The following is an 18,630-nucleotide window of genomic DNA, read 5'->3' on the forward strand; positions in this document are numbered from 1 at the left end:
AGACATATATACCTCTCATCCCTTTATTCAGTGTTGAATTGCGGTGGGGTTTGGTGGTGATACTAGTGGCAGCTTTGTATTATTAGTGAAGTCTAGTCGAGTTTGGTTGTCTTGTGGGTGGCGCTCTTGATGCCTTGTTGATGCTGCTTAGGATTTTCATCTGAATTTGCTTTGGGATGCCCTTGTAGCTAGTTTCCATTTTGTATTTAGTACACTGGAAATTATTCTATACACCGACGGTGTAAGTAACCCAACCCTTATAAAATAATCTCAACCCTTGATATTTATTATCAACTTTATTTTTAATAAACAAAAAGTATATTTAATGCAATCTAACCATTCATTTATGTTGGTGCAAGTGCACGGCGGTGTTCTGAATAATCTCTCTACTAAACACCAATCATCTACTACAAGTTTCCATTTTGTTTTTTGTGCCCACATCTTTGTCCCCCTCCTAATCCAAATATGTGTTTCCCGTTTTGTTTAAATCAGAAGACGGTAACTCTTGTGGTTTACAAATTTGGCGGTACATTCAAGAATCACGTTTTATTTTTTTGAAACGAGAATCACGTATTTTTTACCAAACCAGGACAGCAATGTCATTTTAGAATCAAAACGACGACCCGTAACCAGATCCACTGCACAAAACGACAAACCTCCCCACAACAAAATAAATACAAACCACGAACTACTCCCGAGTGCGCAAACCACATTGTTGCTCTAGATAACACGACCACCACAAATTCCAAGTCATCACTTCTCTCTCTCTCTCACGCGCCTCTCCGATGGCCATCACTCTCCACCTCTGCCGGATCCCGCCCCGCACCGATGTCTTCTCGCCTCACAGCCTCGCGGGCAGCGTCTGTTTCCGTAGCCGGAACTCACTCTCCGTCAAATGCTCCGGCGATTCCTCCGCCGCCGTGGAGTCTGATTTCGACGCCAAGGTGTTCCGTAAGAACCTGACCCGGAGCAAGAACTACAACCGCAGAGGGTTCGGCCATAAGGAAGAGACCCTCGAGCTCATGAACCGCGAATACACCAGTAAGCTACTAGCTGGCTATGAATAATTTCAGTCATTAATCGATGTATTGAAGAAGAATTATTCGGTAAATAATTGAAGGATTGAACGATTTGAATTTGAAAATTTTAGGTGATGTTATTAAGAAGCTGAAGGAGAACGGGTTCGAGTACACCTGGGGAAACGTGACCGTGAAGCTCGCCGAGGCGTACGGGTTCTGTTGGGGCGTTGAGAGAGCCGTGCAGATTGCTTACGAGGCCAGAAAGCAATTTCCAGTTGGGAGGATTTGGATTACCAACGAGATCATTCACAATCCGACCGTCAATAAGGTTGGTTATAAATTCTTCAATTTTCGATTCGATTGAAGCCTGGATGGTTTATTATGTTAGTAAATTGATTGAATTGAGATGAGTATTGGCAGAGGTTGGAGGAGATGGAGGTGAAAAACATTCCGATTGAGGAAGGGAGGAAGCAATTTGAGGTAGTGGACAAGGGTGATGTGGTAATTTTGCCTGCTTTCGGAGCTGCGGTCGATGAGATGCTGAGCTTGAGTGACAGAAATGTTCAAATTGTTGATACTACTTGCCCTTGGGTTTCCAAGGTAGTTATTATTTATTTTTTTAAATATTTTTTGAACTCTATTTTTTAATAGGATATGAAAATTGGGTCTGATATTTCATATTTACAATGTCTCTATGTTTGAAGGTTTGGAATACTGTAGAAAAGCACAAGAAAGGAGACTACACTTCAATCATTCATGGTAAATATGCTCATGAGGAAACTGTGGCCACTGCTTCTTTTGCCGGAAAGTATGTTATAGTGAAAAATATGGATGAGGTATGCAAGTGATATGTACGTTGTCATTGATTTGTTGGCATTACAAATTTTTTTGGCTTCAGTCTTGTTGTTAGTTTACTATAACTTTGAATTTGATTACAGGCATCGTATGTGTGTGACTACATTCTTGGTGGTGAACTTAATGGGTCTAGCTCAACTAGAGAAGCATTTCTAGAGGTGCATTTCTGTTAACTGTTGCTTCTGTATGAATTTGCTAGTATTTTGGGCTTCATGCAGGAATTTACTGTTTTAATTCGGTATGAATGCAGAAATTTAAGAAAGCAGTTTCTCCAGGGTTCGATCCGGATAGAGATCTTATTAAATGTGGCATTGCAAATCAGACTACAATGCTTAAGGGCGAGACTGAAGACATTGGTTAGTGAACTGTTATGCTAGGTTGGTTCATCTTTGGTGAAGAAATTTTTGTTTGCAAACTATTAACTGCATCCTAATGTCAATCTAACAGGAAAATTAGTAGAGAAGACCATGATGCGCAAGTATGGAGTGGAAAATATCAATGACCATTTTGTGAGCTTCAACACAATATGTGATGCGACTCAGGTATTGTTTTTGTTGATGATTTTTCTAGTCTGATTTATTGTCTGATAGACTGATACTAACTTTTTATTATATTGTACAACATAGTTCTTCATCTTCTTATAACCTTCTATGCTATGTATAAATTTAACAAGAAAGAGAAAACAATGGTGTTTCTGACTGCCCATAGCAGCCACTAGGATTTCACCTATTTTGTTTACAGATTAGCTTGAAAGCAGAGTGGCTTTACCACAGTGCACTGCCAGTATAGGCACTGCATTAAATGCTGAAATACTTGGTGTGACTCAAAGATCATCTTTTTGTTTCATTTACAGGAGCGACAAGATGCAATGTACAAGCTGGTTGAGGAAAAGCTAGATCTTATGTTAGTTGTTGGTGGGTGGAACTCGAGCAATACCTCTCACCTACAAGAGATTGCAGAACTTCGTGGAATTCCCTCATACTGGATTGATAGTGAGAAAAGAATAGGACCTGGAAACAGAATAGCTTATAAGCTAAATGTGAGTTTGTGGAGACATGATAATCTCATTTCTTGATGCTTAAATTATTGTTTTCTCCATGTTCATTACACCTCTTGTAATTTGTTTATTATTTGTTACAGCACGGTGAGTTGGTTGAGAAAGAAAACTGGCTGCCTGCAGGTCCTGTGACTATTGGTGTGACATCTGGTGCCTCAACTCCAGATAAGGTAATTATCTTTGGTGAAATTGTTGCTAGAACCATTGAACTGCTTTATTTCAACTGAAATTTCCCTATGATCTTAGCTCCATACTTTCCTTTTCCATTTGTCTTTTTCCTAGGTTGTTGAAGACGCCCTTATCAAAGTGTTTGACATCAAGCGTGAAGAGGTTCTGCAACTCGCATAATCTAGGTTAGGCATGACTAGACACAGTACACAGTACGAGTTTAATCATACAACTTGGTTATTGTAAAATCAAGATGAGCGTTACTGTATCGAATGTATGTTACAGCTCCATGAACCCTAGAAATGTAATTGTTGTATGATATAAAGGTCAAGGTTCCACTGTTATAACTCCCGTCTTGGTTGTCCTCTTCTCATGAGCTCAAGTTACTCTTAAATTTGGTTAACTGAAGCAATATCGTCTTGTCGAAATTAATAACCCCATCAAAAATTTCAAAAATCATTACTTCATTGGGTAATCCCATCCATTTGAACTCAGTTTCCATACGGGGAAGAGTAGTTTTCAAAAGTTTTGAGTAACAAACTCTGCTATCATCTTTTATGACTGAGTGAAACTAGTGTCCATTTTGTTGCCAAAAAAAAAAAAAAAAAACTAGTGTCCATTAAGTCGAGAAAGGCAGGGTACTTTCATGCATCTTGAGCCCAATCAATTATGGTGGGCTGGCCCACGGGATTTTTAGTCCCTCGCACTTAATGGTCCATTTTTCAACTCCAACAACAGTTGTAGTAAACAACCATGCATAATAAGCATAATAAGCACAAACATCTTCAAAATATTTTTGCGGTGGAAAGCACAAGGAAAATGTGTTCAATTGTGCTTCGAAAATTAGAAGATCTTTCATTACATCCAAATGTTTCAGCAACTAGCCATTCAATGCTATCTTATTGCCTGGAATGGTTCAACTAATTCGGGAACCTGAGGCCTTCTCCAACCCAATTGTTTAAAGTGCCATAGGGCAAAAAAAACAGCCCTTTCTTTCTCCAACCCATGAGGCTAAGGGGTAAAGTGTCATTTTTTAGGGTCAAAGGTGAGGTTAAAGGGGCATTTTTAGCCCTTGGAGGAGCCCTTTGACCCTTCAAAAAACTGGATCAGATTAAAGGTGGCCCACTCGGGTAGTGGAGGGGGACAGCAGCATGATGTCAACAACAGCTAGTTGCTGACGTTAGCTTATATATATATATATATATATATATATATATATAACTAATCCAAAATGTTAAAATATATTTTAGGGCTATAATTTAGCCTTGACAGGTTAGAGACGGTTAATGTCAAATCAATGAATAGTACAAAATTTAGCCCCAGAGCTATTTTTAGCCATTTGGGTTGGAGATGGCCTGATAACACAAGCAGTTTGATTTGCAAATACCCTTTGTTTTTTGTTAGTTTTTCTCCTACAGCCATCCTTCTTCCTCCTCGGCCCAGTTTTTTGTTGTGCAGAGAAAAGAAGCAACAAATGAATAGTTTCGGAAGATTCAAGACTGGAATCGTTCCAACTCATACAAGTGGGTTTACTCATTGGAATCCTCTCCTAAATATACAGGGTAATACAGCTACCTTCAGTGTATGAGAATGTGATTTCTCTCTTTGCTCAACTTCCTAATAACACCTTTACTCATTTGTATAGGGAAGCGAATGAAGCAGCTCATTGTCTTGCTCGTTGGTCACTAGCAAATAAATTTTGTAATAGTTTCTCCCTGATTGCTCCTCCTATTGTGGAAGAGGTGCTTTCTAAACAATGCAACCAATATCGATCCCATTCAACGAATTTTTTTGTTTCTTTAAAAAAAAAAAAAAAACGAACAATAGTTTGGCGATCGATTTGAATAGTGGTAACAATGTTTAACTAGGCTTGACGAAGGCACTCTTAAAGATGTCAAATCGAAAAGGTTTTCATGTTAGAATGGTTTTACCTAATTGGAGTAGGTAGTTAGGTACCAACCATATCAGAAAATAGGGAAGCTTATCTATCTATGATCAATATTTTATGTTGGAATTTTTGGCATACCATGCATAAGGTCTTTTTCAGCAATTTAGTCCTCATCCTGCTGAAGTTCTAATGGTTGCTTTAACTTCTTTTTCTCACAATGTTCAAGCTAATCCTTCTCTTACAAAAGTTATGAGACATTTGGTCTCTCTCAAAAGCCGAAAGGATCAAGACAATGTTAAGAGCAAAACCCAGATCCTTCTTTAAATCCAAAAGCTCTGGTGCTCTACAGTATTGTGGGAACATGGCGGTGAACTTGCTTACGTAGCCAAATCCACAATGAAAACCTTAAGAGCTGTGGCAAAGTTAAAAGGTAATCAAGAAAGCTAAAATCATTTTATTACCACCTTGAATTTTGCACCTAAAATCATTTTAGTCATCAAACTTTTAATTTGATCGCTTGTGCTTGTTTCAGCTGTATAGATGGTGTTCTAGTCTAGCGGAATCACGGGGTGTCTTGTTTTGTCATTATCGCTATCGGTCTCGTTTATCTGTAAAACAAACAAAGGTCAGAGGGAAGACCGAGTGTGTCGGCCTTCGACGCTCCGATGCGTAAGTTAGTATCGTTATGAGATAAAGATAATGGAAAGCGATAGTAAACAGTTACCTCTTTAGGACGTTGCAGATGACTCTTTTGTAGAAGATTTGGGGAGATATGATTTCTTTGCTCTAGATGTGGGACGGTTGAGTTTCCGATACCCCCCTGGGCGGTATCGGGAACCCTGCTTGAGAGTACTCTGCTGATCCTTGGTGGCTAGATGAGCATTGTGCTTTCGATACTTGTGCCTGAGCAGTATATATACCAACAAATCCCCCAAGTCCTCGGTCAAGAGTCCTCTTGGGTGGGGAGTTTGTTCTTGGTAGAAGTATCAGAAGTGCAAGGCGAGTCTCCTTACCACGTGGCTTCCGTACAACCATTATCCCCAGTCCCTCAAGTCCCCAACTAGGAGGAGTGTTGACTGGGGTGGAGTACCTTTCTTTTCAAAGTGCCCCAGGTACCCTCTTTTCTTTTGTATCAGTATTGGGTGCTTGGGTTAGGGTTTCATGTATCTTTTGGCGTATTCTCAATACCATGGCAACACGTGTCTTGCTATCATTCGTATTTCATGTGCAAGAAGTCTGGTATACTGGAGTCCATAACAAGTAATAATGGGATAGTGGGGAGGGAGCCGAGGCGACGGCGCACGACCACTGTTACACTCAGACATGTCTGACACGTGGCGAGATCTCATGCTATAGTCCTTGTACATCCAACTATCCTCGTGCTCTCGTAGACCTTATATATAGGTAGAGCAGAGAGACGGAGGCGGCTATTGTTCCTTGTATTTTGATCAAATTTTGGGAGAAGAAGCTGGGTAAAGTTAGGGCTTCTGACATGCAGAAAGGTTGATTCTTAAACCGTTGTCGGAGTTCTTGGGGCTGGAAGGGTTTGTGGTCGCTGTTTTCCTTATCAGCTTTTGTCAAACAAGTATGACTTCTTACTGCTTTCTAGGTTTCATTTTGGTTGTCTGTTATTGAGAGAACATGGGTTGCAGTGGGTTTTTGTCATCTTTTGTTGATTTGAAGCGGAGAAGGATGAGTCTTTGGCGTTGTTGTAGTGGGTTTTAAGAGTTGGGTTGGGGGTTGTGGGGTGTTTCTGCATTGTGGCTCTGAGGTGGTGTATGCGGATTTTGAAAATTTTGTCGTGGGGTGGGTTGGGGAAGGCGATAGGTAGAGTTGATTAACTTTGACTGACCTTAGGTGTGCCGTTAGTAGTATGGCTCGCGAGCAACGTACCAGTGGCTATGGGGGTGGTGTAGGTTCTTCTCATGGTGGTCCAAGCCGCGTTGGGCCTCCCGAGGGGGAAGCGGGTCACAAGAGTGCGGGTTCTGAGGAGTACAAGCTGTTGGAGGTTCCTCAGTCTCTGGGTGGGCGATTGCTGCTAGCGCCTGACGATATGCCAATTGACCAACTGGGGTGTAGTATAACCCAAGAGTAAATTGACGATATGAGGGTGACTTGGGACATTCCTAATAATATCTTGCTGCGACCTTTGAGAGATGGGGAGTTCTTTAACCATCCCGAGTTGGGATGGGCTTGTTTTTACGAATACCAGCTGAAGTATGGCCTGTCTTTTCTGATACAGGATGAGATACAAGACTTGTTGTCTTGCCTCAACATTGCTATGGGTGTCGCTTAATGCACTGAGGCAGCTTTTAGAAGTTTTATTGCTATGGGGGATTAGCAAGCAACAATGTCCCAGTATAGATGAGTTCAATTCCTTATTTAAGATGCAATATTCAACGAAGACTGGCGATAGCGGATGCGTGAATTTGCGTGGACGCTTTATCATTTATGGCCTACCGTCCAATATTTATACTCGATGGAGAAGTAAGCCTTGTCTCGTTGGTGGTCTCTGGCAGAACCCCGATATGGCTCATTGGGTTCCTACCCAATTCCAGCCCATTGGTGAGTCACATGATGATGTCTTTGGTGTGACTATTATGGATGTGTGCTAACAGTGTTTCTTTTCATTCTTAGTGAGGCAAGAATCTAACCTTAGCCAGTTGGAGAGTAAACGCATCATTAGGGTGTTAGGCAAGTTCCCTTTGGGGAAGAGAGGGTTTTACTTCCTGTGTAGGCTTGTGATATACAAGAGATGGCAATTGGGAAAGCGTCTTGGTGAGGTTTTGCTCTTGTAATTGGTGTCATATCGGTATCGCATTTCTGACATGTTTTGTTCTTTTTGTAGCCAAAATGCCGAACGAGGCTGAGGCTGCTAGAAAAAGTGACGCCCCTTACGCTGACGAGGCTACTGATGCCATTCTTGAGGAACTGGTTCTGATTCCGAGGTGGTTAGGCTGGCGAACCTTAAATTGTAGACAAGGAAGGTTTACGATACCGGTCATCGCGTAGTCCTGCAGTTGCTGCGAGACATGTATGATAGGTTCCCTGATAGGGTGGTGCAATTCCTTAATAACAGGGCAGTGGATGCTGAAGGGGCACTAACGGGTGTTGATGTTGGCGAGGTCCAAGATAGGCCAGCGAGACAGAGTTGTTCAGTTCAGGCTGGCGAAGCGAGGTAGCATCCTCAAGCTCAAATAGAACAGAAGAGGCTGTCACCCCAGATTGGAGGAGAGGGGAGGTAGTCACCCCGAGTTCAGGTGGTTGAAGGAGGATCATCTACCCAAGTTCCAAGTGGGGAGGCTAGGCAGTCCCCCCATGTGCAAGTAGAGGAAAGGGTTCGCGATATCGGATAGGTCTCCCATGATGTTGAGGCAGGGCAGCAGGTTCCACCCCCCATTGAAGTGGAGATTTCCGTAGAGGAATTATTTGAGGAAGTTGAGAGGCGGCAGAGTGATGTCAGCGCGAGGGTTCGCTTGGTGGAAGATGTTGTCTAGGAATAGTTGGAGGGTGTTCTTGGTGCCGATATTGGGGGTCCCAAATCATAGGAGGTGATCATCGTTGACAGTGGCGAGGCCCAGCGACTAGTCAGGCTGTTGGTGGAGAGGTGGTTATTGACGTTGGAGATCCACAGCGAGATGCCAGCGCGCATGGTGATGGTGAGAATATTCCGGTGGCCGAGGTGGCAGTTTGTGTGTAGCAGGGCCAGGGGTATGGAGCCCAAGATACAAGTACCTGTGCGTGTACTGATGGCGCTGCAAGTCAGAGGAAGAAGATTGCCTCTCAGCTTCGTCTCGGGAGTCCCCCGATGGGGGTGAATGGATCCTCGTGGAGGAAAGGGGTCTTGGTTGATGGGACAGCCCGATCGAGGTCCACGAGTGAGGGGTCTCGACACTTTCGTGATGAAGTGGCTGGAGGCCTTGCCTGTACTCTTGGTGAAATTGGCATTACTGATGGCGCTATCCTACACATGGTGGCGGATCTGCGCAACTATCACTGTGATTAGTGCTGGATTAATACTGAAGATCCTTGAGCTATGTATCCCGCTGCTCAGGAGAGGTTGTTGATGATAAGTGTACATTTATGTTGCCAGTAGTTGTATCGTTGTTCTGTGTTGCTTATGTGGTTGTTGTGTGTAGGCTGTGAATACGAATTACAAGGCGTCGTCGGAGCTGCTGGAACATTTTGATCGGGAGATTTCCCGGCTCAGGGGTAATTTGGAGGGGGAAAGACGGAGGGCCCAAGAGCTCAAGGACTTGCTAGAGAGCAATAGGGTTGGCCGCGAGGAGATGAGGCAGGCGATCAATGAAGGCATTGCGAGGAGAATGGAGCTGGAGCAATTATTGGCTATGGAGGAAACCCGGCGGCGAGAGGCAGAGGAGGCTCTTAGTCCTTTGAGGGATGCCAACTTGGACCTTATCAGGAGGTTACAGCATGCTGAGCTGGGAGCGCAGGCCCTGGAGGAGGTTAGAGAGCAATTCTGCTATGTGGATGTGCGTTTGCAAGAGTTGGAAAGGTAGGTCCGAGATCGAGATGCCGAGTTGAGCTCCATGATGCAACACTGCAAAGCTTAGCCAGTTAGCACCTTATCTTGATTGCGTTACTGAGTAGAGGGGCAGCTAGGGATTTTGTAGGGAGAAGTTGATCGCTTGAGGGTTGTTGAGCGTTTGGTGGGAGAAAAGGATGCTGAGCTCGAGCGCTTGATGAAGGAGGTGGTCGAGGAGCGGTCTCGGGACAACTCTTTTGCTGATGACTGCCTCCTTCTTCATGCGTAAGAGGAGACCCATGTAGACAAACTCAAGAAGGCCAAGAGGGATGGTGCATTTTGTGTGGTCAATGAGTACTTGTTATTGCCCCATTTCCAGGCGAGGTTGTATTGGGCGTTCTCAGAAGGTGCCCTTCACTGGATTCGCGAGGGACGTGCTAGGGGTTGGCTTGATCATGACAAGATGGTTCACGATATGCAGGCAAAAAAGGCTGATAGGGAACAAAGTAGTGTCGGTGGCGGTGTTGTGATCCAGGAACCACCGACAAGAGAGCCGGGGAGTTGGAGATGTCGAAGCCTGTGTTGGCGAGGGTGGCGAGGCTCTGGTTGTGGAGATGATGCAAGGGGTGATGACATTGAAGGGTTTAAGACAGAGGCTAGGCAAGCACATAGTGACGAGGGCGATAATGTTGAAGGGCTTGATGTCTAGGGCGAGCGAGCACGTAGTGCTGAGGGTGAGACTTAGTTTTCCTTTGTAGATATTTGGGTCAGCGATAGGTTTGCTGACTTGTAAGTACTTTGGATTTTATTGGGATATTGGTTGTTTGGCCTATTTTCTGATTTTTACTTCTCTTGGAAATATGGAAAGTCATTTGTTGGGAGTAGTTATCTTGATGGGCAATAGTCCCCCATGTGTTGAATGTATTAACTGTCTTGTCTATTTTCAATGTCGTCATTGTTGCAGGTCATTAAAGTGGTGTGACCTTTGGGTGTTCCGAGGCGGTTTTGGTAACAGCTCCTTCACTATAAATGGGTCGAGCAAACCCACAACATGGCATTTTTCTTGTTCTTCATTTTGCTTCTGCTTGTCAAATCACTCATTCCAACTATTAGTTTTCGCATTCAAATTTTTGGGCTTTATAGCTTAATCTCATGCCTGTGTTATAGGCTTTATAGCCTGATTTGAGGAAGGCTCAGCCCCTCCATCACTTGAGGGGTTGAGCAATCGGTGCTCTGGGGAACTGAACCTCCGTTCAAGTGAGAAACCCAAGGGCACCTATCGCTGGTGGTGTGGCGTGGGTACAATGATGGAGATCGGGCAGCGATGGGGCAGAGAGTGAGTCTGTCCCCCAGTCTTTCCCACCAAAATTGGACCAGCCTGCCAGAAAAGCACCTTCAGCGCTGGCGGCAGTGATCTTCTTTTGAGGCTCCTCAAATTCCAAAGGATCAGGCTTGCCGGAGGAATGATATTAATTTATCTAGAACATACTTGTGTATAGTATTTTATAATGAATAGGCTTTGATGTATTGCTATTAGCCGCAAAGCCTTTATAGTAAATGAAATCTTTGATTTTGGGTATATCTTTTGTTATCGGTAGCGCGAGGCGTCGGCAATTATTGGTTGTTCGCTATTGACATTGGCTGGTATTTGACTTGGTGATAGCGTTATCTTGTGAACCTTGCGTTTATTGGTTTATTGGCGATTGTATGTTTAGATTGGCTATAGCATATTTTGGGTAACGTCTAGATCTTTGGTGTGGGGATTATGATCATAGGTTTCTGATATATGCATTTGAGATGTCGTCGATAATGACGCGTTTTGAAGTATCATTAGTGATTGGTATATGTTGGCAAGGACAGATTTGGAGATTTATGTTGGCAATAACATATCAGACGTGGTAAGTTGGAATCGCGCTCTTGATAGAACGTTTTTTGATATTAATAATTTACCTTTACATTATTTGCCTTTACGCTTAATCATTGATCATTGGCATCAATCATTAATTTGTGTTGTTAAGATTTAGTAATCATTGACTCGCATTTAATTAGTGGTGTTGGCAGTATGTCATTGAGATTTATTAACTGATCACGATAGGTAACACAAGGGTTTGCGAGGGATAGTATTGGCTATATCAGCAGAACCGACCATGAGCAATGTTTCTTTTGTGTTGTTGGTGATGCGTGAGCAGTGAGTTGGGATTGCTATATAGGGTGCCCATGCCCTTAGCGTATGTCATTTTTATATTTGAGCCACATTATGGCTTTATTGAGGTAAGCGATGCTGGGTTTGCGAGTAATTGTTATGGCGATAGCCAGTCGACGATCGTAGGATGTAGGTACAGATGAAATTTGCAATATGTGGTGGTAATAAAAGGGTTTCATTGAATATTGCTGCTCTAAAGGCAGGTACATGGTACATTAGATAATTTAAAACCTTAATAGTAATATGGTTGATACTGGTATGAGACTTGGGTGGCGAGAGGGTGATCTTGGAGCTTGGGTGCCTTCATCTTTACTTGGGGTGTTGAGCATTCCATGGGTGTGACGTTATGTTGCCATCACCTCCTTTTAGGTATACCCAACGGCTTCAACGATCTGATAGGGTCCTTCCCAGTAGGCCTTTAATCTTGTCGGGGTTGGCATTGTTTCCTTTATCACCCAATCCTCGATAACGATTAGGCGAGGCATGACCCTAGCATTATAGTATCGGGCGATGCGCTGCTTGTTGTTTATGTTGTGCAGGTGTGCTCGCTTGAGATCGAGATTGAGGTTGAGGCCCTCAGAGTTGGTTGCCTCATCAAAGTATGCCACCCTATCGCTTTAGACTTCCTGTTCCATAGGGATGACTGCTTTTGTGCCAAACAACATTCAAAAGGGGGACTCACCGTTGGCTTAGGTTGGAGTTGTCCAGATGGCCCAGAGGACATATGGCAACTTTTCTGCCCAAAGGCCCTTAGCGTCCTCGAGTCGTTTCTTTAGATTCTACTTGATGATCTTGTTGACTGCTTCCACTTGTCCATTTGTCTAAGGGTAGGCTAGTGAGGCGTATCAGATCTTGGTGCCGTACTGGCTGACAAACTCCTTGAGTGTGTCATTGTCGAATTGAGCACCGTTATCGGTGATGACTGTTTCAGGGATTTCAAACTGGTAGAAGATGTTCTTTCAGCGGAAATTTATGACTTTGGCGACCGTGATGGTTGCAAGGGCCTTTGCTTTCACCCACTTAGTGATGTAATCCAAAGTGACAATGACAAATTTTAGCTGTCTTGGCGCTATGGGAAACTTGCTAATGAAGTCCAGTCCCCACTGGCAATATGCCCCAGGAGCGATAATGATGGTGGAGAGTGGCACTGATGGTGCGATTGGAGAGTTGGCGAACTAGTGGCACTTAAGGTAGGTGCTAGCAATATGCTTTGCATCATGTTCGATTGTGGACCAGTAATACTATGTACAAAGTGCTTTGAATGCCAATTTTCTGGCTCCTGCATGGTTGCCACAGACTCCGATGTGCAGTGATAGTAGTACTCGTTGTCCTTCCTCAAGAGAGATTCATTTTAAAAGGGGGAATGATCTGCCTTTCTTGTACAATTTTCCTTCACGGATTGTATATAGTGTCGCTCTTCTGCGAAGTCTGGTAGCGATAGCCTTATCTGTTGGCTCGATGCCTTTTGAGAGATAGTCAATGAATGGGTCCATCCATGAAGGTGGCCTTTGGCTTTTTGTGGTGAAAGTTCTATCAATACTTGATTTGTTCAGGACTTCTACCTTGAGGCCTCTGATTTTTGTGCCCTATGGCGATGTTGTCAGCCTGGTGATTGCGTCTGCCTTGGTGTTCTTTGGTAGTGGGATCAGGGCAATCGTGTGGGAGGTGAGACATTGCTTAAGTGGGGCTATTGTGAGGGATTGATAATGGGATAAATGAGGTTCCTTGGCTTGAAAATAGCCATCGACCTGGTTGACGACGAGTTGTGAGTCGCTGAAGATTTTCAAGTTTTTTGACCCCGAGTTCTTTTGCCAATTGGATGTCAGCTATCAATGCTTCATACTCGGCTGTGTTATTGGAAGCTTTAAACTTGAACTTCAGTGCATACTCGTATGTGTGCCCTTCTGTGTCAGTGAGAATCACGCTTGCTCCTTTGAATTTGCTATTAAAGGAGCCATCGACATGAAGCGTCCACATCGGGGTGGGATTGGGTTCCAGATCTGTCTCTCTTTGAGGCTTGCTTTCTTCCAAGGGTATGAACTCTACTATAAAATCTACATCAGCTTACCCCTTGATGGAGGTGTGTGGCACGTAGTGGATATCAAACTCGCCTAACTTAGTGAACCACTTTACCAGCCTTCCCGAGGATTCTTGCTTCTGGAGAACTTGCTTTAAGGGCTTTAGTTGGTCAATATAAGGATGGTATGTGCCTGGAAGTATTACCTTAATCTCTTGGCAGCGGTGAGGAGTGCGAGGGAAAATGTTTTGATATCGGAGTCCCTGGACTTTGCGTCGTTGAAACCTTTTCCTGTGTGATATACTGGTAGCTCGTCGATGCTCTCTCTCCTGACGAGGGCAGCGCTGACTGCTGTGACCAATACTGCGAGATATATGTACAAGATCTCCCCTAAGATGGGTTTAGAGATGGTGGGTATAGACGCTAGGTAGTCTCGGATTCCCTTTAATGATTTGTCATGCTCTAGTCCTCAATTGATATTTTCAGTGTGGTGGATCTTGAGGAGCTTGAAAATGGGTGCGGATTTGTCGGTTAGGCGAGATATGAACTTGGCGAGAGCTACAACCTTACCTGTGAGGGATTACTTTGTTTCTTGTTTTTGGTGGTGCCATATCGAGAATGGCTTGAACTTTCTCTAGGTTTGCTTCAATACCTCTCTTGCTAACCACAAAACCCAAGAACCTCTGAGGACACCAAATACACATTTGTCAGGGTTCAGTTTCATACCATACTGGAGTAGGACATCGAAGACGATGCCTAGATTCTTGATGTGGTCCTCAATGGTGACACTCTTTACTAGCATGTCATCAACGTATACCTCCATTATTTTCCTAATATGATCTACAAACATGGTATTGACTAACCTCTGATACGTTGCTCCTGCATTTTTCAGTCCAAATGACATTACCTTGTAACAGTACAAACCCTTGTCGATGGTAAAAGACGTGTGCTCTTGATCAGAGGGTTCCATGGCGATTTGGTTGTATCCCAAGAAGGCATCCATGAAACTTAGAAGCTTGTGCCCGGAAGTGGAATCGACAAGTTGGTCAATTCATGGTAGAGGAAAATTGTCATCGAGGCAGGCCTTATTCAGGTTGGTGTAATCAACGCATATGCGCCATTTGCCATTAGATTTCTTTACCATTATGACATTGGAAATCCATGTCAGGTAGGATACCACCCTCAAGAAGCCGATGTCCTAGAGCTTCTTGACTCTGCTTGGATGGCTTTATACTTTTCTTCTGTGAAAACCCTTCGCTTCTTTCTGACAGATGGGGTGTCTGGCGAGATGGTGAGTTTGTGAGTGAGTAGGTTTGGCGATATGCCTGGCATGTCAGCATACGACCATGCAAATACATCCTGTCTGGATTTGAGGAATGCGATCAGCTCTGCTTAAAAGTGTGGATCTATTTTGGAACCTATTTTGACCTTCCTTTCTGTTAGTGTGTCGAATATAGAGACCGATATAAGGTCTTCCAAGGTGTTTGGCCTTGGGTGTTTGAGCTTCCTTTTGTCTTCTTTCTTTTTGCTGCGGGTATAGCTATCTTCCTGGGTCTCAGGATCCTCCCTTGGATCGTTAGGCTTGTTAGATGGGGAGGGAAGGTCTGTGGCGAGGAGTATCTCATGTCTGCCACGCCCTCTTGCGATTGTCAGGGAGTTGCATTGTCTCGCTATCTCTTGGTCACCTATGACTGTGAGGATACTCGGGAGTGGGTATCTTCATCATCAGCATGTGTCCTACCACAAAGCATTGAAGTCTCCAAATGGCGTCTCGCCCTAAAATGACTTTGTAGGATGAGGGACAGTCGACGACGATGAAGCGTGTTGTCATTGTAGCGATAGTTCTACCTCCGCCGAGTATGAAGCGTAAGTTGTCCGACCCCAAGGGTTGTGTGATTTCTCCTACAAAGCTGATTAAAGGCTCATGAACCTGGGTGAGTTTCTTCTTGTCTCGCCTTAGACCTTCGTAGCAACTGCTGAACATTACGCTAACCGCAGCGCCGCTCTTGACCAAGACCCTGTGGCATCGATAGTGTTCGATAACCATAGTGATCAAGAGGGGGTCGTTATGGTGTTTCCTTATGGCGTCCTCCTGGCAGTTAAAAGTGATAGAGTCCCAGTCTTGGGGAGTGTTGCATCCGTAACTGAGTCCCAGTATTTCTTGCCCCCGAGGGCATTGGCATTTGGGTAAGTGAAGGGTCTCGGCACAAGGTGCACCACCGTTTGTGGTCAATATCTGTCCATAAACTTCGATGGCATTGGCTCCTATGGCGGGGGTGCATTACTGCTGGAGTTTACCGCTTTGGATAAGGAGCTCGATAGTTTTCTTTAGTGCCCAACATATATTGGTAGGATGGCCTGCTTCCTCATGGTAGGTGTAGTACTTACCGTTGTCTCGGGTCTTCTTTTGTTCGGGTCTGTGCTTTGGTAGCGCGGGATGATATCTCTGTTGTTGTTCCAGAAGTCTTCATAGGAGGTGGTGAAGGTCATGTAGATCTCATATCTAGGTGCATCATACTTTGGGGTATTCCTGTATCAGTTGTTGATGTATGGCGCATTGCGATATCGGCTGTTTGATGAATTGTGCTTGGGCTTCTCAGGGCTTTTGCCATATTGCTTGTCTCTCTTATCGTTGTTGTAAATTGGCTTTTCTCGTGGTGTTCTTTCATTATGCTGGGTGGGCTTATCCCTGTTGCCCTCTCTGTTCCTATTATAGGTACTCCTGCTAGGGTTAGTGAGATGAGGTACAGTGACAGGGTTGGAACTGGTGTTCGTATCGCGACCGAATGTATCGTACTCAGCTTGGGCATAAGCAGTAGCTGCATCGAGTAAGTCATCATATGTGGCAGGAGCGTTGGTATTGATTTGGAGCAGGAATTATCCTGGCTGAAGGGCTTGCTTGAAAGCTGATGCTACCAAGGTTGGGTTGAGAGAGCGACATTGGGTAGCCTGTTTCTGCCACCTTTAAACAAAGTCTCTTAGGCACTCGTTGGGCATGTTTGAGTCTGAACAGGTCAGGTGTTGTGCAATAACCACTGCCGCATCACATGAATCGCCGGAGGAACTTGTTCTCTAGTTTCTGGAGGCTATCGATGGAGTTGGTGGGTAGGTTGAGAGGCTTCATATGTTAGTGTTTTCTCGAATAAGTGGCAAGCCATAGCATCAATGTATCATGTTCCATGCAGCAGGGAATGGAATACCTCGAGGTGATGATATGGGTCTCGAGTGCCATTGTATTTCTCACTTTTGGCCTGTATCCGAGGTCTGAATGGTCTTATTTTTCCTTGAAATCCCACCGTTATCGGTTGCCATTAGGATCTATTCTCTGCTCTTTCAATCCGTGCCTGTAAGGCAAAGGCAATTTCGCTCATCTAGATTAATAACCTTGTTTTGGGGTCAGGTGGGGGGATGGTGGTGGCATTTGTAGCCTTGTTGACCCCTGTCCGGTGCGGGTAAGGGCAGTGATGCTGTGCTAAGGTGGTTGGGGAATAAAGGTGTGTTGAGGTAGATTATTTGTGGGCTCGTGCTTGTGGTCCCTAGTGTTGGGCCTGCGAAGGTTAGTGTCAGTTGTCGAGGTTAGGCTGAAAGTGCCAGCGAGGCCAGTACTCGGGTCTGTGGTGAGGAAGGCCCCAGGTGTGTTGATACCGCCGATGGTAGGCATTGGTGTTTCTTGTTGACGGGCCATGTCAAGTGCTTCGTTGTTCGCGATTCTTCGGTGAAGTGCATCAAGAAGAATGCGGTTTTGGTTGGCCATGTTTTCCGCTTGTCTGCTGGCTTCTGAGGCCCCTAGGCACTCGGCCTCTGCCTGCGCATGCGATTCCAAGAGGTCGTGTTTGGTGATTTCTAGTGTGGTTGTGTGGTCCGTCGTTACAGCCACGGAGGCCTCGCTGCTGGGACTAAAGAAATCGAGTGTACGCTGGACCTCACGAGCAGCGTCCTCGCGCAGCTGGTCATCGGGTGTGTTGGTAGCCAGTGGTAGAGTGTATTGTCCTGCCAGCAAGGGTCCAAGGGGACTCCTTGTAGCACCAAATGTTTTAGCTCTATGGATGGTGGTCTAGTCCAGCGGAATCTTGGGGTGTCTTGTTCTGTCACTATCGCTATCGGTCTCGTTTATCTGTAAAACAAACAAAGGTCAAAGGGAAGACCGGGAGTGCCGGCCTTCAACTCTCCAATGCCTAAGTCAGTATCGTTATGAGATAACGATAATGGAAAGCGATAGTAAACAGTTACCTCTTTGAGACGTTGGAGATAACTCTTTTGTAGAGGATTTAGGGAGATAATGTTTCTTTGCGCCAGATGTGGGACGGTTGAGTTTCCTATACCGCCCAGGGAGGTATCGGGAACCCTGCTTGAGAGTACTTTGCTGATCCTTAGTAGCTAGATGAGCCTTGTGCTTTCGATACTTGTGCCTGGGAGGTATATATACCAACAGTGCCCTTATAAGTACTCTCCAATTTGATTGATTATAGTCAATTCTTAAGTAATACATCAGTTTCTTCATATAGTGTTGCTCACTCATGCAAACTAAATTTTGGCCTTCAATCATGCAAGAAACATATCATTCACATGGCCAAAGCCAAAAATTAACTCTAAGTGGACTCTCATCATCACCAATTTATGAATAAATTGACGAATTAGTTTACTAATGGCTATGGTTGATCATATTTGAGAATATAAGGGCATATGTATTTCAAATTAAAAATTTCAGGGAAGAAACAATTTTAGGTGTAAAGTTCAAAGATGTTTGAATTTATTAGTGCTAGGCTCACACTCACTTTGAGTGTGTATCAGCCACACTCACTCCTTAACTTGCCATGTGTATAGAGAAAAAGCTCCTACAAAATATTATGTTTGTCTTTCAATTTTTTTTTTAAGAGGAACAAAATCGGGTTCCATTAATATAACGACCTTTCTCGGTCAAGCTAGAGGGATTCAAA

At 44.2% G+C, this 18,630-nt stretch overlaps 1 protein-coding gene across 1 annotated transcript; it reads left to right on the forward strand.

The window, feature by feature from the left end:
• The first annotated feature begins 693 nt into the window (after positions 1–693).
• LOC112174349 (4-hydroxy-3-methylbut-2-enyl diphosphate reductase, chloroplastic) lies at positions 694–3,448 on the forward strand. The gene is made up of 10 exons (XM_024312090.2): positions 694–1,041; positions 1,151–1,347; positions 1,440–1,619; positions 1,724–1,855; positions 1,958–2,032; positions 2,125–2,230; positions 2,322–2,416; positions 2,728–2,913; positions 3,015–3,101; positions 3,214–3,448. The coding sequence occupies exons 1-10, from the start codon at positions 786–788 to the stop codon at positions 3,277–3,279; spliced, it is 1,380 nt and encodes a 459-aa protein (XP_024167858.1). The 5' UTR covers positions 694–785; the 3' UTR covers positions 3,280–3,448.
• Positions 3,449–18,630: the final 15,182 nt, after the last annotated feature.

The sequence above is a fragment of the Rosa chinensis genome, chromosome 6 (assembly GCF_002994745.2).
Source record: "Rosa chinensis cultivar Old Blush chromosome 6, RchiOBHm-V2, whole genome shotgun sequence".
Taxonomy (NCBI): domain Eukaryota; kingdom Viridiplantae; phylum Streptophyta; class Magnoliopsida; order Rosales; family Rosaceae; genus Rosa; species Rosa chinensis.

What these genes read in the sequence shown, in the direction of transcription:
- LOC112174349 (XM_024312090.2), top strand. Translation starts at nt 786, where the DNA reads ATGGCCATCACTCTCCACCTCTGCCGGATCCCGCCCCGCACCGATGTC. An exon ending in GGGCGAGACTGAAGACATTG is followed by an intron (nt 2,231 to 2,321) that starts GTTAGTGAACTG and finishes TCAATCTAACAG; the next exon opens with GAAAATTAGTAGAGAAGACC. An exon ending in CAATATGTGATGCGACTCAG is followed by an intron (nt 2,417 to 2,727) that starts GTATTGTTTTTG and finishes TTTCATTTACAG; the next exon opens with GAGCGACAAGATGCAATGTA.